The 20,784-nt window shown below is 50.4% G+C and overlaps 2 protein-coding genes and 1 long non-coding RNA gene across 4 annotated transcripts; 1 reads left to right on the top strand and 2 right to left on the bottom strand.

Annotated features, from left to right (window-relative positions):
* Positions 1-9,670: 9,670 nt before the first annotated feature.
* On the top strand, positions 9,671-12,209 carry cdyl (chromodomain protein, Y-like). 2 transcript variants are annotated; one of them, XR_005280361.1, is made up of 6 exons: positions 9,671-9,946; positions 10,016-10,188; positions 10,264-10,474; positions 11,322-11,465; positions 11,541-11,761; positions 11,822-12,209. XR_005280361.1 is itself a non-coding variant. In XM_038280174.1 (5 exons), the coding sequence occupies exons 1-5, from the start codon at positions 9,710-9,712 to the stop codon at positions 11,697-11,699; spliced, it is 924 nt and encodes a 307-aa protein (XP_038136102.1). In that variant the 5' UTR covers positions 9,671-9,709; the 3' UTR covers positions 11,700-12,209. The 2 variants fall into 2 exon arrangements, 1 of the variants encoding a protein (XP_038136102.1); XM_038280174.1 differs by having other exon boundaries at positions 11,541-12,209.
* A 5-nt stretch (positions 12,210-12,214) lies between these two features.
* Positions 12,215-13,316, bottom strand: rpp40 (ribonuclease P/MRP 40 subunit). The gene is made up of 4 exons (XM_038280173.1): positions 13,217-13,316; positions 13,025-13,142; positions 12,753-12,908; positions 12,215-12,682 (listed from the first exon to the last, which is right to left on the bottom strand). Exons 1-4 carry the CDS (start codon positions 13,314-13,316, stop codon positions 12,484-12,486), a joined length of 573 nt encoding a protein of 190 aa, XP_038136101.1. The 3' UTR covers positions 12,215-12,483.
* A 3,679-nt stretch (positions 13,317-16,995) lies between these two features.
* Positions 16,996-20,315, bottom strand: LOC119780219. The gene is made up of 3 exons (XR_005280362.1): positions 19,275-20,315; positions 18,485-18,491; positions 16,996-17,172 (listed from the first exon to the last, which is right to left on the bottom strand). It is a non-coding gene; the product is annotated as an uncharacterized LOC119780219 (long non-coding RNA).
* Positions 20,316-20,784: the final 469 nt, after the last annotated feature.

Genomic DNA, 20,784 nt, shown 5'->3' with positions numbered 1-20,784 from the left:
AAGCAGCTGATTGGCTGCAGGCAGCGATTAAACTAATAGAAGAAAGCAGCTGATTGGCTGCAGGCAGCCATTAAACTAATAGAAGAAACCAGCTGATTGGCTGCAGGCAGCCATTAAACTAATAGAAGAAAGCAGCTGATTGGCTGCAGTCAGCCATTAAACTAATAGAAGAAAGCAGCTGATTGGCTGCAGGCAGCCATTAAACTAATAGAAGAAAGCAGCTGATTGGCTGCAGGCAGCCATTAAACTAATAGAAGAAACCAGCTGATTGGCTGCAGGCAGCCATTAAACTAATAGAAGAAAGCAGCTGATTGGCTGCAGGCAGCCATTAAACTAATAGAAGAAAGCAGCTGATTGGCTGCAGGCAGCCATTAAACTAATAGAAGAAAGCAGCTGATTGGCTGCAGGCAGCCATTAAACTAATAGAAGAAAGCAGCTGATTGGCTGCAGGCAGCCATTAAACTAATAGAAGGAAGCAGCTGATTGGCTGCAGGCAGCCATTAAACTAATAGAAGAAAGCAGCTGATTGGCTGCAGGCAGCCATTAAACTAATAGAAGAAAGCAGCTGATTGGCTGCAGGCAGCCATTAAACTAATAGAAGGAAGCAGCTGATTGGCTGCAGTCAGCCATTAAACTAATAGAAGAAAGCAGCTGATTGGCTGCAGTCAGCCATTAAACTAATAGAAGAAAGCAGCTGATTGGCTGCAGTCAGCCATTAAACTAATAGAAGAAAGCAGCTGATTGGCTGCAGGCAGCCATTAAACTAATAGAAGAAAGCAGCTGATTGGCTGCAGGCAGCCATTAAACTAATAGAAGAAAGCAGCTGATTGGCTGCAGGCAGCCATTAAACTAATAGAAGAAAGCAGCTGATTGGCTGCAGGCAGCCATTAAACTAATAGAAGAAAGCAGCTGATTGGCTGCAGGCAGCCATTAAACTAATAGAAGAAAGCAGCTGATTGGCTGCAGGCAGCCATTAAACTAATAGAAGAAAGCAGCTGATTGGCTGCAGTCAGCCATTAAACTAATAGAAGAAAGCAGCTGATTGGCTGCAGGCAGCCATTAAACTAATAGAAGAAAGCAGCTGATTGGCTGCAGGCAGCCATTAAACTAATAGAAGAAAGCAGCTGATTGGCTGCAGTCAGCCATTAAACTAATAGAAGAAAGCAGCTGATTGGCTGCAGGCAGCCATTAAACTAATAGAAGAAAGCAGCTGATTGGCTGCAGGCAGCCATTAAACTAATAGAAGAAAGCAGCTGATTGGCTGCAGGCAGCCGATTAAACTAATAGAAGAAAGCAGCTGATTGGCTGCAGGCAGCCATTAAACTAATAGAAGAAAGCAGCTGATTGGCTGCAGGCAGCCATTAAACTAATAGAAGAAAGCAGCTGATTGGCTGCAGTCAGCCATTAAACTAATAGAAGAAAGCAGCTGATTGGCTGCAGGCAGCCATTAAACTAATAGAAGAAAGCAGCTGATTGGCTGCAGGCAGCCATTAAACTAATAGAAGAAAGCAGCTGATTGGCTGCAGGCAGCCATTAAACTAATAGAAGAAAGCAGCTGATTGGCTGCAGGCAGCCGATTAAACTAATAGAAGAAAGCAGCTGATTGGCTGCAGGCAGCCATTAAACTAATAGAAGAAAGCAGCTGATTGGCTGCAGTCAGCCATTAAACTAATAGAAGAAAGCAGCTGATTGGCTGCAGGCAGCCATTAAACTAATAGAAGAAAGCAGCTGATTGGCTGCAGGCAGCCATTAAACTAATAGAAGAAAGCAGCTGATTGGCTGCAGGCAGCCATTAAACTAATAGAAGAAAGCAGCTGATTGGCTGCAGTCAGCCATTAAACTAATAGAAGAAAGCAGCTGATTGGCTGCAGGCAGCCATTAAACTAATAGAAGAAAGCAGCTGATTGGCTGCAGGCAGCCATTAAACTAATAGAAGAAAGCAGCTGATTGGCTGCAGGCAGCCATTAAACTAATAGAAGAAAGCAGCTGATTGGCTGCAGGCAGCCATTAAACTAATAGAAGAAAGCAGCTGATTGGCTGCAGGCAGCCATTAAACTAATAGAAGAAAGCAGCTGATTGGCTGCAGGCAGCCATTAAACTAATAGAAGAAAGCAGCTGATTGGCTGCAGTCAGCCATTAAACTAATAGAAGAAAGCAGCTGATTGGCTGCAGTCAGCCATTAAACTAATAGAAGAAAGCAGCTGATTGGCTGCAGGCAGCCATTAAACTAATAGAAGAAAGCAGCTGATTGGCTGCAGGCAGCCATTAAACTAATAGAAGAAAGCAGCTGATTGGCTGCAGGCAGCCATTAAACTAATAGAAGAAAGCAGCTGATTGGCTGCAGGCAGCCATTAAACTAATAGAAGGAAGCAGCTGATTGGCTGCAGTCAGCCATTAAACTAATAGAAGGAAGCAGCTGATTGGCTGCAGGCAGCCATTAAACTAATAGAAGGAAGCAGCTGATTGGCTGCAGGCAGCCATTAAACTAATAGAAGAAAGCAGCTGATTGGCTGCAGTCAGCCATTAAACTAATAGAAGAAAGCAGCTGATTGGCTGCAGGCAGCCATTAAACTAATAGAAGAAAGCAGCTGATTGGCTGCAGGCAGCCATTAAACTAATAGAAGAAAGCAGCTGATTGGCTGCAGGCAGCCATTAAACTAATAGAAGAAAGCAGCTGATTGGCTGCAGGCAGCCATTAAACTAATAGAAGGAAGCAGCTGATTGGCTGCAGTCAGCCATTAAACTAATAGAAGAAAGCAGCTGATTGGCTGCAGGCAGCCATTAAACTAATAGAAGAAAGCAGCTGATTGGCTGCAGGCAGCCATTAAACTAATAGAAGAAAGCAGCTGATTGGCTGCAGGCAGCCATTAAACTAATAGAAGAAAGCAGCTGATTGGCTGCAGGCAGCCATTAAACTAATAGAAGAAAGCAGCTGATTGGCTGCAGGCAGCCATTAAACTAATAGAAGAAAGCAGCTGATTGGCTGCAGGCAGCCATTAAACTAATAGAAGAAAGCAGCCTATTGGCTGCAGGCAGCCATTAAACTAATAGAAGAAAGCAGCTGATTGGCTGCAGTCCTCCAAGTCTACAGCTGATCAGTGATTTTTCATCAGCGGCTTTTATTCTGAAAGGCGCTCAGCTCAGAGGCTGTTTCCGGGAGGCTAATGCTAACAACTTACAGACTGAAAAGTTTCCTTCTTTCTCTCACCGGACCCAAGCATCACCGAACCGCTCCGAACCGGTTCCTGGACCTCCTCTCATGCTGCGGCCGAACTGAGGAGGCTTCCGCTGCCTGATCGTGCACGCGCGCGGTTTCCATGGCCACGGAGGAGTTCTACGAGGTAAGCCTAGCATGCTAGCAGGGAAGCCAGTGGAGGAAGCTCCGAGCCCGGCTGGGAGCTCCGAGCCAGGTTAGGAGCCGAACCGCGGTGGTTCTGGTGGGTAGAATGGAAGCAGGTCAATCGCTCTGCTCACCGGTCAGGTTCGGACTCGGAATGTTGGACCGGCCAAAGTACCAGAACCTGGAGGGAGAATACTGAACAGAACTATGGTGACAGTGGAGACCACAAGGAATCATTAGCAGGCAGAGTGATGGTGATGATGATGATGGTGGTGGTGATTATGATGGTGATGATGGTGGTGATGGTGGTGATTATGATGGTGATGATGGTGGTGGTGGTGGTGATTATGATGGTGATGATGGTGGTGGTGGTGATGATGATGATGATGGTGGTGATTATGATGGTGATGATGATGATGATGGTGGTGATTATGATGGTGATGATGGTGGTGGTGGTGGTGATTATGATGGTGATGATGGTGGTGGTGGTGATGGTGATGATGATGGTGGTGATTATGATGGTGATGATGATGATGATGGTGGTGATTATGATGGTGATGATGGTGGTGGTGGTGATGATGATGATGATGGTGGTGATGATGTTGTGATGATAAAGGTGGTGATGATGATGATGAAGGTGATGATGATGGTTTCGCCCTGCAGGTGGAGCGGATCATCGACAAAAGGAAGAACAGGAAGGGCAAGGTGGAGTACCTGGTCCGCTGGAGGGGTTACGGCTCAGAGGGGGACACCTGGGAGCCTGAGGGACACCTGTCCACCTGCATGTCTTATGTCCACCAGTTCAACCAGCAGCAGCGGGACACTAGGGGGGTTTTGATAAATTAAAACTTCAAGAAAAAATTTTTTTGGAAAAAAAAAAAGCAAAATTTAGGGGGGTTTAATTTCCGGGGGATGGTGAGAAGGGGGGTTTAAAGGGGAGTTTAACAAAAAATTCCCCCCCAAACTGAGGAAAAGGAACCCGGGGACTCCGGCCCGTTTAAGGGAACCCGGGGTTTTTCGTGGGAGATGAACGGGTCCTGGTTACCTCGTTGGCTGGGAATGTTACCCAAGAACCGACCGGGGGGGAAATACTGAAGAAAACTTCGTGGTGAAACAAGAACCTTAAACTGGGGGTTTGATGTTTTTTTAGAAAGGTTTATGGTGGTTTTTGTTAAAAAGTTTTTGGGGGGTTTGGGGTTAAAAGGGGGGGTTATGTGTGATGTTTTTTTAAAGGTGTTATGTGGGTGTTATTTTGGGGTATTTTGGTGGGGGTGTTAAATTGGGAAGTTTTTGATTGAGTGTTTGAAAGGGAGTTATATGGGTGGTGAAATGTTATTTTAGAAGAGTGGGGGGATTTTTGTTGATGGTTAAATTTAGAAGGGTATACCCCCGGGGGCGATTACAAAAAAGGGGGGCGGGGGTTTTATTACCCCGGGGGCAGGGGACCTGGGGGAACCTTTATCCTGCTTTTGTAAACCGTTAACCGGGCGGGAAACAAAACGGGTTTAACCCCCCCCCCTGGCCCCCCTTTGATGTTTAGTAAACCCCCTGGTCCCCCCCCTCTGGGTGAGGCCCGCCCCGGGGGTTCCCCGGGGGCCGGGATTAAAATGACTTTCTTTCCCGTCCCTAAATTCCCCTAAACGATCTCCGTGGCGGAAAGTTAGGGACCGGTACCGGGTGGCCTGATGTCTAAAAACCTTAATATTCCGGGGGGGGGCGAATACCCCCCCCGGGAACCCCTTGGGCCCCCGGGGGCCCCCGGCATTTCCGGGCTTTTTTGGGGCCGGTATCGCCTGCTGTTTGGTTTAAAACCCCCTTAAAACCCGTTTTAAAAACCTGGGGCTAAAAAAAAGTTAAAAAAGAACGTTTATCCGTGGCTGTTTTAAAAGAAACCGTTTACTCGTGGCTATTTACTAGCCCCGATTATTCCGGGTGAAAAAAAAAACCGTGTTACCCCGGGGGCTGATGTTACTAGAAGTTTTTTCCGTGTGATGTTACTAAAAAAGGGTTTACCCGGGGCTGTTTTATAAACCGTGTTACCGTGGCTGATTTTACTAAAACCTTATTACCCCGTGGTGATGTTATAAAACCCGATTACTCTCTAATTACTAAACATTCTGTGGCTGATTTTTCTAGAACCGTATTATTCCCGTGCTGATTTCTAAAAACCGTTTACTCGGGTGATGTTACTAAAACCCGTTTACCCCCGGGGTGGGTTAAAGAACCGTTTTACTCGGGCTGTTTTACTAAAACCGGTTATTTCGGCGGTTACTAAACCGTTTACTCCGGGCTGATGTTATAGCCGGTTACCGGTGGGGTTACTAAAACCCGTATTACCCCGGGGTGATTTACTGAACCGGTTACCCGTGGCGATTTTACTAGAACCGTATTATCCGTGCTGATTTATGAACCGTTTTACTCTGTGGTGAGTTACTAGAACCTTTACCCCTGGTGATTTTAGAGCCCCGTGTTACTCCCTGGGTGATGTTACAAAAAACCGTGTTACTCTGGGGCTGATGTTACTAGAACCGTGTTTTTCCTGGCTGTGTTACTAGAACGTTTTACCCCGGGGCTGATGTTAGAAACCCGTTTTACTCTGGGGGCTGTGTTACTAAACCGTTTATTCCCCGTGGCTGAATTACTAAACCCGTGTTACCTGGGGTGAGTACTAGAACCGTATTTATCCGTGGCGATGTTAGGAAAACCCGTTTACCCCCTGGCTGATTTCTAAAAAACCGTGTAAACCGGGCTGATTTTATAAAACCGTATTAATTCCGTGGTGATTTAAGAACCTGTTAGTGGCTGATGTTACTGAACCGTTTACCCGTGTGAATTTACAAAACCCGGTTACCTTGGCTTATGTTATAAACCCCGTGTTATTCCGTGGCTATGTTCTAGAAACCGTATTACCCGGGCTAAAGTTGTAGAACCGTGTTACCGGGGTGATTTATAGAAACCGTTTACCCCGTTGATGTTATAAAAACCCGTGTTACTCTGTGGCTGTGTTACTAAACCGTTTTACCCGTGGCTGATTTACAAGAAGTGTTACTTGGGGCGATGTTACTAGAATATTTTTTCCGTGGCTGAATTACTAGAACCGGTTACTCGTGGTGATGTTATAGAACCGTTTTATTCCGTGGCTATGTTACTGGAAGTAACTCCGTGGCGATGTTTAAACCCGGGTTTTTACTGTGGCTATTTTACTAAACCCCGTTTATTCCTGGCGATTTACTAAACCCTTTATTGTGGCTTGTTACTAAACCGTTTTATCCGTGGTGTTTTTTTAAAAAACCCCCGTGTTACCCCGTGGTGATGTAGCCCCGTTTACTCCGTGGTATGTTATGAACCGTGTTCTCGTGGCTGATGTTACTGAACCGTTTTACTCTGTGGCTGTTTTTTAATAGAACGTTTTTTTCCGTGGCGATGTTACTAAACCGTTTACCGGGGCTGATTTTAAAAACCGTGTTATTTTGTGGTGATGTTACAAAAACCGTTTATCCGTGGCTGAATTCTAGAACCCCCCTTTACTCGGGCTGATTTACGAACCCGTTTACTGTGGCTGATGTACGGGAACCGGTTAAATCCGGGGCTGATTTACTGAACCTGTTACCCGGGCTGATGTTATAAACCGTGTTACCCCCGTGGATTTACTAGAACCGTGTTACCCGGGGCTGATTTTATAGAACCGGTTACTCCGGGGCTGATGTTACGGAACCGTTAACTCCGTGGCGATGTTACGGGAAAAACCGTTTTTACTCGTGGCTGAGTTACTAAAACCCGTGTTATTCCGGGGTATGTTACTAAAAACCGTTACCCGTGGCTGATGTTAGGAACCGTTTAACTCCGTGGCTGTGTTACGGGAACCTTTTAAACCCCGTGGCTGATGTTATGAACCGTTTACTCTGGGGCTAATTCTAAAAACGTGTTACCCGTGGTGATGTTACTAGAACCGGTTCCCCTGTGGCGTGACAAGAACCTTTACTCCGTGGCTGATGTTACTAAACCGTTTTACCCGGGTGATGTTACTAGAACCGTTTACTCCGGGCATTTAACTAAACCTTTAAAATCCGTGGCTGTGTTACTAAACCCGGGTTTAAACCCCCGTGGCTGATGTACTAACCGTGTTACTCCGGGGTGAGTTACTAGAACCCCGTTTTTCCCCGTGGCGGATGTTATAAAACCGTTTACTCCGTGGCTGATGTTACTAGAACCGTTTACTCCGGGCTGATGTTACTAAACCGTTTAATGGGGTGATGTTAAAACCCGGTTTAAACCCGGGGCTGATTTTTTTTCGGAACCGTGTTCTCCGTGGCGTGTTCTGAACCGTGTACCCGGGGCTGTGTTACGGAACCGTTTACCCGGGGCTATGTTACGGAAACCTGTTACTCCGGGCTGAGTTACAAACGTTTACTCCGGGGCTGATTTTACTAAACCCTTTTCCGGGCTGTGTTACTAACCGTTTACTCCTGGCTGATGTTATGAACCCGTTTAACTCCGTGGTGATGTTCGAACCGTTTTTACTCTTGGGCTGATTTTAAATAAACCGTGTTTGTGGCTGTGTTACTAAACCCGTTTTTACCCGTGCTGTTACTAAAAAACCGTGTTACTCCTTGTTGATGTTTTAAAACCGTTTAAACCCCGGGGCTGATTTTAAAAACCGTGTTACTCTGTGGCTGATGTTACTAAAACCCCGTTTATCCGTGGCTATTACAAAACCGTTTTTACCCGTGGCTGATGTTACGGGGAACCGTTTAAAATCCGGGGTGATGTTCTGGAACCGGGTTACCGGGTGATGTTACTAGAACCGTGTTATTTGGGCTGTTTCTAGAACCTGTTTACTCGGGGCTGATGTTACTAAACCGGTTCTCTGTGGCTGTTTTACAGACCTGTTACTCCGTGGCGATGTTACAAAAACCCCGTTTTTTTTTCCGGCTGATGTTCTAAAAACCCCGTTTACCCGTGGCTGATTTTATAAAACCCGTGTTACCCCCTGGCATGTTACGGAACCGTTTAACCCCCGGGGCGATGTTACTGAACCGTTTTCCGGGGCGATTTTACAAAACCGTAACCCCCCGTGGCGATTTTTACAAAAACCTTTTAAACTCCTGGCTATTTTACAGAACCGAAAAACCCGGGGGATGTAACTGAACCGTTTATCCGGGGGCTGATGTTACTAAAACGTTTTTACCCGTGGCTGATTTAGAACCGTTTTCTCCGGGGCGATGTTACTGGAACCTGTATCCGGGGCTGATGTTACAAAACCGTTTATCCGGGGGTGATGTTACTGGAACCGTGTTACTTTTTGGCTGATGTTACTGGAACCGTTTAATCCGTGGCGATGTTACTGGCCCGGTGTTCTCCGGGTGATGTTTCTGAACCCGTGAAAATCCGTGGCGATTTACGGAAACCCGTTTAACCCGGTGTTACAAAACCGTTTATCGGGGCGATTTTCTGAACCGTGTTACTCTTGGCGATTTTACTAGAACCTTGACTCTTGGCGATGTTTACTAAAAACCTTTACTTGTGGGATTTTTGGGGTGTTTGGGGGGGTTTGTTTGGTGTTTTGGGGTGGGGTTTTTGGGGGTTTTTCGGGGCTGTGTTTGGTGTTTGGGTGGGGGGGGCCCAAAAAAAAGGTTTTCCGGGGTGGTTGGTGTTGGGTTGGGGTTACTAGAAGTTTTTTGTGGGGTGACAGCCGGATGGGGTTGTTTTGGGTGTTTTTGGTGAGTTTGGTGTTTTTGTGGTGTGTTGGTTTTGTGGGTTTTTGGGGTGTTATGTGGGGTTTTTTGGGTTTGGGGGGTTTTTTGGGTTTTGTTTTTGGGGGGTTTTGGGTGTTTTGTGGGACCAAGAAATAAAACCCCGGGGGATTTTTTTTTTTGGAAATGTTTTTTTGGGGTGTTGAATTTAAAACCTTTGGGGGGGTGGGGTTTGTGGTGTGTTTCAAAAGGGTTTTTGGGGTTGTTATGCCCCGTTATGGGTGGGTGTTTGGGTTTGGGGGGTGGTTATGGGTTTTTGGGGTTTTGGGTTTGGGGTTGTTTTTGCCGGTTTGTGGGGTTTTTGGGGGGGGGGGTTTGGGTGTTTGGGGGGTGTTTGGGTTTTTGTGGGGTGTGGTTTGTGGGGGGTTGGGGGGGGGGTTTTTGGGGGGGGTTGGGGTGGGGGGGGGGGGGGGGGTGTCCTAGAAACCGTTGAACTCCGTGGCGGATGTTACTAGAACGTTTCCCCCCCCGGGGCCCTTAGAAAAACCCAGGGGTTCGCGTTTTTTAAAAGGGAAAGGGGGAATTTTTCCAGTTGGCAGCTGGTTGACCTGATTCTCCTACTGGTTCCAGTCAGTAACTGCCCCTCTGCTTCTCTTCTCCAGGAAACTCTGCACTAATGGAGGCTGTTGCAGCCGGTGGCGTTTCGGCTGTTCACAGCGTTACCGGGGCAACCGGAGCGATGGGTAAACGACGCATAGAGGAGCACTCCACATTCGACAAACGTCTGCGGTTCAGTGTCCGTCAAACGGAGAGTGCCTACCGGTACCGAGACATCGTGGTGAAGAAGCAGGATGGCTTCACGCACATCCTGCTGTCCACCAAAAGCTCGGAGAACAACACGCTCAATCCAGAGGTGAGGCTGTGGCCCGCAGCATGCTGGGCTCTACCCCGACACCAGCTCTGATTGCCTGCCGTCCTACAGGTGATGAAGGAGATCCAGAGCGCCATGGCGACGGCGGCGTCCGACGACAGTAAGCTGGTGTTACTAGGTGCCGTTGGCAGCGTCTTCTGCTGCGGCCTCGACTTCCTGTATTTCATCAGACGGCTGGCAGACGACAGGAAGAAGGAGAGCATCAAGATGGCAGAAACTATCAGGTAGCCTGGCGGTGCCCCGGAACCACTTCAGCCATATTTGAGGCGTCGTCTCACCTGTGTCTTTCTACTCCTCAGGACCTTTGTCAACACTTTCATCCAGTTCAGGAAGCCCATCGTGGCGGCAGTGAACGGCCCGGCGCTTGGCCTGGGTGCCGCCCTCCTCCCCCTCTGCGACGTGGTTTGGGCCAATGAGAAAGCCTGGTTCCAGACGCCGTACACCTTCTGTGGACAAACGCCCGACGGTTGCTCCTCCTTCACCTTTCCACGCATCATGGGGTTGGCCTCGGTGAGTCCTCCATTGTGCCTGCTTCTTACTCAAACCCCCGGACAAGGACTCATCCTGACCTGTCTGGACTCCTCATGTCCAGACCCTTGTCCAGTCTTGGACATGCTGTGACTCGGACCCAGACTCCTTTCCTGATTACCGCCTCATGTTCAGGCCCAGTGATTAACTGGTGTCCTCCTTTCCATCTGCAGAGGTGTTTAATGAGGGAGTCCAGGCAGTAACCAATGTACCCTGAAGGCTGGCAGAAGGCGGGTCGGCACCAGAACCTCAGGGTCAGGCTGCACTCTTCCACCAGGAAGATGAACAGCAGCCATATTTTCTAAATAAAGACTAAATCTAAAGCATTTGCTAACTAAAAGGCGCAGATATTTCAACATCTAACATCTTAATCGTTCTGCTTAGGTCCATACTTACTCATATCTACATTAAGTGGATTATTATGACTAGATTAGTTATCTCTGATTTCACTGAAGGCTCATTGTGACTCGCAGAGACTCTCTTTACCCCATAAGACAAACTCTAGATCTGAAAGAGTGAATTAAATATTTACCATCTTTAATGTTAGTATATTGATGAGCATCATTAACCAGGAACTGGTTTAAATAATAAATAAGGTAGAATATTTCAGAGTATTACTGCTGCCACCGTCTGTAGTAGAGGGAAGCACTGGTAGGAGTGGCCCCCGATTGGCCCAGGGTGGCCCCCGATTGGCCCAGGGTGGCCCCGCCCCGGTCCATCTGTCCCCTGATTAGCTTAGACGTATCCTGACCAATGTCTCCAGAACCCTGTCCAGACTAGGCTCTTGACTGGTCTTAGGTCCTGACCCAGAGCGTGTCTGTCCCTCCAGGCTAACGAGCTGCTGCTGGGTGGCAGGAAGCTGACGGCGCAGGAGGCGTGTTCTAAAGGTTTGGTGTCGCAGGTTCTCTGGCCTGGAACCTTCACCCAGGAAGTGATGCTGCGGGTCAAAGAGCTGGTGGGAGTGGATTCTCAGGTTAGTCTCTGTCCTAAGACAGCCCCGCACGCTCCACTGAGGTTTAACACGCTGCGTTCCGCTTCTGTCTGGCAGGTCCTGCAGGAGTCCAAAGCCCTGATGAGGAACACCAGCCGCAGTGCTCTGGAGCAAGCCAACGAGCGCGAGTGTGAAGCCCTAAAGAGAGTGTGGGGGTCTCTGCAGGGAACAGACTCCATCCTGCAGTACCTGCAGAAGAGAACCGAACTCTGCTAGAACCCTAACCCAGTCCTTCCAGTCCGGCTCCACCCAGTCCGGCTCCACCCAGTCCGGCTCCACCCAGTCCGGCTCCATCCAGTCCGGCTCCTTCCAGTCCGGCTCCATCCAGTCCGGCTCCTTCCAGTCCGGGTCTGACCCGGTTCTGCTGTGGGACAGAAGCAGAGGAAACATGGAACTGGTTCTGATCCTGGAAGACTGGGTCCACCTGCTGGGGGATCTGGGTAATCGGTCCGGTGGCGGTGTTTCCCCGTGCTGCACCCACAGGAACAGAGACCAGCATAAACTGGTTCCTGACTGGAAACCAGTGAATGGGCTGTTGAACTGACAGGAAGGGGCGGGGCTACAGGGCTGCCTTAGATGTTTTCCTCCATCATGAACAATAAACTTTGATTTCTATGGTCTTTATTGGCTTTTATTGCTGAACTGTAAGCTTGTGAGGCAGGTTCTGATAACAGAGTATGACCTTTGACCTTTTTATCCCCATTTGTAATAAAATGACCAATGACTCGTGCTGCTTTAAAGGCGCTTTTATTCCAGCCATCCTCTTTGATCTGACAACCAATGAAAATAAGGCAGCTGGTCATCAGCTACCATTGGACCGCCCTCTGCATTCAGCGCCACCTAGTGGTCAGGAAAATAACTGCAGAGGAGCGATCAGTGTCCACGATGACGACGCCATGGCAACCGCTCGGCTGTGACAGTAAAGTGGACCATCAGAACCATCCTTTGGTTCTGATCGGTACCAGCGGGTCCATTCAGATCCACCGCCTCCAGGCCCGGCTCACGGCGGGCAGGCGTCCTGCGGCCCGGTGGCCAGGTGGAGGCGGTAGGCGTGGTCCTGGAACATCAGCAGGTTGTAGAAGGTCTCTCCTCCCGTCAGGACGCCGTGCTCCTCCTCCCCCCAGGACACGGGACTGTCGGTGAAGCCGTGCACCGTCACGGAGGCCCAGGAGTCCTCCTCCGCCTGCTGCAGGTGAGCCCTGGAGGACAGGAGCCTCAGGTCACCTGGTGCTCAGGTACAGGTGAGTGAATGAGTGAGTGTCAGCTGACCTGAGCTGCTCCACCAGCCGCCACACATCCTGCGGCCGCAGCAGACCACAGAGCGACACGCTGAGGGCCCCACTGAGGCTCCGCTGTGGTTCTGGAAAGCCCGGGGGTTGAAGACAAAATTTGTTGTTCCCCCTGGAGGAGCCCGGCGCCTGAAACCTTTAGAAAAGATTAGCCTATCCGGGCCCCAGGGAGGAAAGGGGAGACAAAGCCTTACCACCCCGTCCCAAAGGGGCCGGGCCCCTCGGGAAAACCGGGGGGGGTTAAAAGGGTACCCGGCCCGGGAAGGGGCCAGGGTCCTCAGGGGCCCCTTGGCGCAACCTTTTCCAGGGGCGGCCCCCTCGGCCCAATTACCAAAGAAAGGGGCCAAACTTGCCAGGGGGCCGGGGGCCCCTGCAGGAAAACCTTTGGTTTCCCAGAAAAGGGGAAAGGCGCCTCGGCCCCAAAAAGGGTTAGCTTCCTTTCACCTTTGCCAGGGGGAGACGGAAGCCTTGAAATTAGTTTGGTCACCTCGCAGGGGGCCCCTTGGGGAAAACCCTTGGGTTGGGCCCCCGCCAAGGGGGCCATGCTTGCGGCCTTTGGGCATTCCCACCACTGCCAAGAGGGCCCACCCAGAGACAAAGGGATTGGGGCTTGGGACCCCGGGGTCCCAAGAAACCGGGCCCCCAGAACCTTACCATTGCCACTTCTTTTGGGTGAAGGAAAGGGCCCCCTTCCAAGCCCAAAAATTGTTAACCCTTCCCCTCTGCCCAGAGAGAGGCCCCAGGCTTTCCTGCAGAGCCCAACTTTTGCATTGGGCCAAATAAATCTGCCAGAGAGAGGCCAGGCGTCCTGCAGAGACACTTAGCTTTAGCTCCCTTATCCCCTGCCCCAGAGAGGGGAAACCCAGGCTTTCCTGCAGAAACTTTAGCTTTAGCCATCACCCTCCTGCCCAAAGAGAGAGGCCAGGCGTCCTGCAAAACCCACTTTTTAGCTTTTCCCAATCATCCTCGTCCAGAGAGAGGCCCGGGCGCCCTGCAGAGACAAAAATTAGCTTTAGCCATACCCTCTGTCCAGAGAGAGGAAAAAGGCGCCCCTTGCAGGACACATTAGTTTAGCCTATCCTCTGTCCAGAGGGGAGGACCAGGCGCCCTCCCAGAGACACATTGTTTTACCCATCATCCTCTGCCCCAGAGAGGGGGAAAACCAGGCTCCTGCAGAGACACATTAGCATTAGCCATCATCCTCTGTCCAGAGAGAGGACCAGGCGTCCTGCAGAGACACATTAGCATTAGCCTTTCCACCCATCTGTCCAGAAGAGGCCCCAGGCTTCCTGCAAGACACTTTTGCATTAGCCATCACCTCTGTCCAGGAATAGGCCCCAGGCGCCCCTGCAAAAGACACTTTTAAGCATTACCTTTCCATCACCTCTGTCCAAGAGGGGACCAGGCGCCCCTCCCAGAGAAACTTTAAAGCATTACCCTTTTCATCCTCGGGGTTTCCCAGAGAGGGGAAACCGGGGTTTCCTCCCAGAGACACTTAGCATTAGCTTAGCTATCCTCTGTCCAGAAAAAAGGACCAGGCGTCCTGAGAGACCCCTTTTGCTTAACCATCATCCCTGTCCAGAGAGAGGACCAGGCGTCCTCCCAGAGACACATTAGCTTTTAGCCATCACCCTCTGCCCAAGGGGAGGACCAGGCGTCCTGCAGAGCACATTAGCTTTTAGCTTCCCTATCCTCGGGCCCAGAGAGGGGCCCAAGGCGCCCCCTGCAGAGACACATTAGCTTTAAATTAGCCTATCCTCTGAAAAGGGAAGGGGGAGGACCAGGCTCCTGCAGGGGACACTTTGGGCTTTTGCCATCATCCTCTGTCCAGAGAGAGGACCAGGCGTCCTGCAGAGACACATTAGCATTAGCATTAGCCATCATCCTCTGTCCAGAGAGAGGACCAGGCCCCCGTCCTGCAGAAACAAAATTGCATTAGCCATCACCCCTCTTTTCCAGGGGAGAGGACCAGGGCGTCCTGCAGAGCACATTAGTTTAACCCAAACCCCCTCTGCCCCAAAAGAGAAAAAGGGCGTCCTGCAGAGACAAAATTTTAGCATTAGCCATCAACCCTTGCCCAGAGAGGGGACCAGGCGCCCTGCAGAGACCATTGGCATTACCCCTTTCCCCTCTGTCCAGAGAGAGGACCAGGCGCCCCTTAAAAGGAGACACATTAGCTTTTACCCATCACCCTCTCCCCGAAAAGAGGACCAGGCCCCTGCAGAGAAAACATTAGTTAATTAGCCCACCCATCCTCTGTCCAGAAGGGGTCCCAGGCGTCCGGGCAGGGGACCCCTTAGCTTTTAAAGCTTCCCTATCCTCTGTCCAGAGAGAGGACCAGGCGTCCTGCAGAGACACATTAGCATTAGCCATCATCCTCTGTCCAGAGAGAGGACCAGGCGTCCTGCAGAGACACATTAGCATTAGCCATCATCCTCTGTCCAGAGAGAGGACCAGGCGTCCTGCAGAGACACATTAGCATTAGCCATCATCCTCTGTCCAGAGAGAGGACCAGGCGTCCTGCAGAGACACATTAGCATTAGCCATCATCCTCTGTCCAGAGAGAGGACCAGGCGTCCTGCAGAGACACATTAGCATTAGCCATCATCCTCTGTCCAGAGAGAGGACCAGGCGTCCTGCAGAGACACATTAGCATTAGCCATCATCCTCTGTCCAGAGAGAGGACCAGGCGTCCTGCAGAGACACATTAGCATTAGCCATCATCCTCTGTCCAGAGAGAGGACCAGGCGTCCTGCAGAGACACATTAGCATTAGCCATCCCACCCTGTCCAGGAGGGGACCAGGGGGTCTGCAGAAAACCCCATTAGCATTACCCTTTCCCCAACCCTCTGTCCAGAGAGAGGACCGGCCCGCCCCTCCCCAAGACACTTTAAAGAAATTACCCTTTCCATCATCTCTGTCCAAGAGAGGACCCCCCGTCCTGCAGGGGACCATTAGCATTAGCCATCATCCTCTGTCCAGAGAGAGGACCAGGCTCCTGCTAGACACTTTTCCTTTTAAGCCACCCATCCTCTGCCCCAAAGGGGAAAGGACCGGGGTTCCTGCAGGGACACATTGGGGAAAAAACCATCATCCTTTTGTCCAAAAGAGAGGACCGGGCGTCCTGCAAAAGGACACATTCGAAATTAGCCATCACCCTCTTTTCCAGGGGAAGAGGACCAGGCGCCCCTGCGAGACACATTAGCATTAGCTTTCATCACCCTTTCCAGAGAGAGGCCCCGGGCCCCGCCCTGCAGAGACACATTACCCTTTAGCATTAGCCATCATCCCCTGTCCAAGAAGGGGAAACCAGGCGCCCTGCAGAGACACATTAGCTTAGCCATCCCCTCTGTCCAAGAGGGGAACCAGGCGCCCTTTGAGGGGCCCAATTTAAGCATTAGCATTGGGCCATCACCCCTCTGTCCAGAGGGGAGGGCCCAGGGGGGTCCTGCAAAAAGGAACATTATTTTTAAACCCATGCCAATTTGTCCAGAGAGAGGACCAGGCGTCCTGCAGAGACACATTAGCATTACCCCTTTCCCCTCTGTCAGAGAGAGGCCCGGGCCCGCCCCTGCAGAGCACAAATTAGCATTACCCATCCCCTCTGTCCAGAGGGGAGGACCAGGCGTCCTCAGGAACACAATTAGCATTGGGGCCTCATCTCTGTCCAGAGAGGGGGACCAGGCGTCCGCGAGACAATTAGCTTTTAGCCATCTCCCCCTGCCCAAAGGAGAGGACCGGGCCCCTGCAGAGACACATTAGATTATTAGCCATCACCCTCGGGTCCAGAGAGAGGACCGGCCCGCCCCTCCCAGAGACACTTTAAAGCATTAGCATTACCATCATCCTCTGTCCAGAGAAGGACCAGGCGTCCTGCAGAAGACCCCATTAGCTTTAAGCCATCATCCTCTGTCCAGAGAGGGCCCAGGCTCCTCCCAGAGACTTTTTAAGCATTAGCCCCCATCCTCTGTCCAGAAAAGAGGACCAGGCTCCGGGCAGAGACACATTAGATTCCTTTTTAAAAATTGGGGCCTTTCAATCATCTCGCCCAAGAAAGGACCAGGCGCCCTCCCAAGAGCCCACATTACCCCATTAGCCTTTCATCCTCTGTCCAGAGAGAGGCCCAGGGTCCTGCAGAGAAAATTTTAAAAAATTAGCCATCCCCCTCTGCCCCAGAGAGGGACCGGGGGGTTTTCCTGCGGGATCCACTTTTGTTCATTAGCCATCATCCTCTGTCCAGAGAGAGGACCAGGCGTCCTGCAGAGACACATTAGCATTAGCCATCATCCTCTGTCCAGAGAGAGGACCAGGCGTCCTGCAGAGACACATTAGCATTAGCCATCATCCTCTGTCCAGAGAGAGGACCAGGCGTCCTGCAGAGACACATTAGCATTAGCCATCTCATTTTGCCAGAGAGGGGACCAGCGTCCGGGCCAAAAGAAAACTTTTGCTTTTACCCTTTTTTTCCCTGTCCGAAAAGGGGAAACCAGGCGCCCGGGGCAGAGCAACTTTTTAGCATTAGCCATCCCCTCTGCCCGGGAGAGGGGGACCAGGGTCCTCCCAGAGAAAACTTAGATTAGCCATCTTTCCTTTGTCCAGAGAGAGGCCCAGGGGGTCCGGGCAGAGACACATTAGCTTTTACCCCATCCCCTCTGTCCAGAGAGGAGGCCCAAGGCGTCCTGCAGAGACACATTAGCTTTAAAGCATTAGCCACACCCTCTGTCCAGAGAGGGGACCGGGTTGTCTGCAGAGCCCACATTAGCATTAGCCCATCTCCCCCTGTCCAGAGAGAGGGACCGGGGCGCCCTCAGAGACAATTAGCATTAGCCACTCCTCTGTCCAGAGAAAAGGGGCCCAAAGGGCCCTGCAAGACCCCTTTAGTTTTACCCCATCTATCGGGTCCAAAAGAGAGGACCAGGCTCCTGCAGAAAAACAATTAGATTAGCCATACCCTTCTTCCAGAGAGAGGCCGGGGCGCCCTGAAAGAGACACTTTAAGCTTAATTAGCCATCCCCTCTGTCCAAGAGAGGCCCAAAGGCGCCCTGCAGAGAAACAATTAGATTAGCCCCCCTTTTCCTCTGTCCAAAGAGAGGCCCGGGGCGTCCTGCAGGGGACACATTAGCATTACCCAACCCTCACCCTTTCCAGAGAGGGACCAGGCGCCCGGGCAGAGACACATTAGCATTAGCATTAGCCATCATCCTCTGTCCAGAGAGAGGAAACCCAGGGGGCCCTGCAGGGGACACTTTTAGCATTAGCCATCCCCTCTGTTCCCAGAGGAGGACCAGGCGCCCCTGCAGAGACACATTAGCATTAGCCATCCCCTCTGTCCCAGAAAAGGGGAAACCAGGCGCCCTTGGCAGAGACACTTTTGCATTACCACATCCTCTTGGTCCAAGAGAGGACCAGGCGTCCGCAGAGACACATTAGCATTACCCCATCCCCTCTGCCCCAGAGAGAGGCCCTGGCGTCCGCAGAGAAAACATTAGCATTTTAAAGCACACTCCCTGAAAAACCACCTCCCCCTTTTCCCCCCGTCCAGAGAGAGGACCAGGCTTTCCTGCAGAAACAACATTAGAAATTTAGCCATCATCCTTTTGTCCAGAGAGGGGGCCCCAGGCGTCCGGGCGGGAGACCCCTTAGCATTAGCCATCATCCCTTGCCCCGGGGAGAGAGGACCAGGCGTCCGCAGAGACACATTAGCTTTAAAACCATCATCCTCTGTCCGAGAAAGGACCAGGCTCCTGCAGAAAACACATTAGCTTTCGCCATCACCCTCTGTCCAGAGAGAGGACCGGGGCGCCCTGCAGAAAACCATTAGCTTTAGCCTTTCCTCTGTCCAAGAGGAACCGGGCTTTCCTGCAGAGCACATTAGCATTAGAACCACCCCCTTTAAAAAAAAAAAACCCCCCCACCCTCTGTCCAGAAAAGGGAACCAGGGCCCTGCAAGAAAAAGCATTAGCATTAGCCATCCCCTCTTCCAAAGGGGAGGCCCAAGGCTTCCTGCAGAGACACATTAGCTTTAAACCATAATCCTCTGTCCGAGAGGGGACCGGGCCCGTCCTGCAGGGGACAAAATTAGCATTAGCCATCCCCTCTTCCAGAGAGAGGCCGGGCCCGCCCCTGCAGAACACATTAGCATTACCCTCAAAACCCCTCTTCAAAGAGGGGTTAAACCTTGCCATCATCCCCAGGGGGGGTTAAGACCTTCTTACCATCACCCTCCCCAGGGGGGGGTTTAGGGAGGGGTTGATTTTTGGGGGCGGCCCCGGGAAAAAATTTATTCACCCCCAAACCAGGCTTTGAAAAAATTAAAATTCCCATCACCCGCGGGGAGGACGCTTCCTGAAAAAATTCCTTTCCATCCCCCCCAGGGGGGGGTTTTAAGACCTTCTTAGACTTTCATAAACAAGGGGGGTATAACGCTCGGCCCTTTTCATCATCGGGCGGGGTATGACCTTGACTTTCATCACCCACAGGGGGGGGAAATGCCCGCTCTGACATCATCACAGGCGGGGTATGACGCTCTGACAGATGTAACAGCCACTTCCTGTCCATCAGTGGATGCTAACTGCTTTTAGCTCCATTTTCAGGGCCAGCCATCAGTCAGCAATCACAGACTTTAGACGCTACAGGGCGGCCATCTTGGATCAGACCTGAACCGAGGTGGCCTTAGATCTCATTATAATGACATGGAAGACGAGTCAGAGATAATATAATAAACCGGCCATTTCACAACATTTTATAATCACTTTTCAGTTAGATTACAGGTTTGTTCAGATTAAAATCTAATCAAACTGAACTGAGTTTGCAGTGATATATGCTGAGATTAGAGGAACTAATATGATTATATAGATTCTGGACATATATGGTCTGATTTGTTTGGATGTTAGCAATGTCCGCTGAAAATGTTACAGCGATAAAACCTCTACAGATACGGAGGAAAATGCGAGATATATGCTATGTCTGCTATGACTGATGGTTTGCTTTTACTGAAGGACCATCAGCAGCGCCCTCTTCTGGACGCTACGACACATAGAATTCAGTTAATCTGATAGATTTTAGTTCAAATGAAAATGTTTATTGTTTGTTTGCTTTAATAGATGGTACCGATGGAGAGGAAGATCTCTACGTAGTAAACAGGAAATGATGTCATCTGAAGTCTTACCGTTTGGTGTCAGAGCGACACAGTTTTCCTCATCGATCCGGGTTCTGAAGGACAGCCCGTAGACGCCGCCTGCAAACAGAGAGGCGTCCAGAAAGCTGCTGAGTCATCCTCCATCATCCGTCCCACTGGGAATCAATTTATCAGTCCTAAAACCCAGACAGACCAGGATGCAGAGTCACAGTTTACCTCACCTCTCTGCAGCTTCACTACTGTTACCCACTCATGATCTAATGCTAACAACTCCCACTGGGGAAAATCATCTGTTCCTGTTTGGCTGTGACTCCATCCTGGAGAGAAATATCAGCTGTGCTGCTGCCATCAGCACCTTTGTTTCTAGATGTTGGAGCTTGGCCTGTTTTCCAGTGTAGTCCTGTTTCTCTGACTGTGACTAACTGGATGTGCTCTCTTCATCCTCTGACATGGGAGCTGGCTCGGAGCTCGTCTGCCTGGCTGTGTGTTTCCTGGACGGGACCGCCTGTGGAGCTGGTTGACTGTTGCCTTTTCTACAATAGAAACTGTTCATAGATCAGCATTCAACGGTTGTCCTCTCCACTATTGCCTAATGCATGCTTAGTGTGAGGGGTTGCTGAAGGGTCACTGAGTCAATGCAAGCAGCAGTTTTTACTCTGATCTATTAAACAGAGTGGATGATCTGATTGATCTGGATCTATAAATGAGATGATGTGAATTTCAGCTATAGAAATAGACTGTAAAGAATGTAAATCTGAATCAGAGCGTTTGTTCTTTGCCAACCGAACCAGACAATTTACAGTTAAAATAAGAAAAAACGATTAGATTGTTGTATTGCTAGGGGGAGTATTGCCATGGTGACACTTATACTGGT

This window comes from Cyprinodon tularosa, unplaced genomic scaffold (genome assembly GCF_016077235.1).
Source record: "Cyprinodon tularosa strain WSP-4 unplaced genomic scaffold, ASM1607723v1 ctg1576, whole genome shotgun sequence".
NCBI classification, from domain to species: Eukaryota; Metazoa; Chordata; class Actinopteri; order Cyprinodontiformes; family Cyprinodontidae; genus Cyprinodon; species Cyprinodon tularosa.
This window is presented reverse-complemented; position numbering and strand designations above follow the sequence as displayed.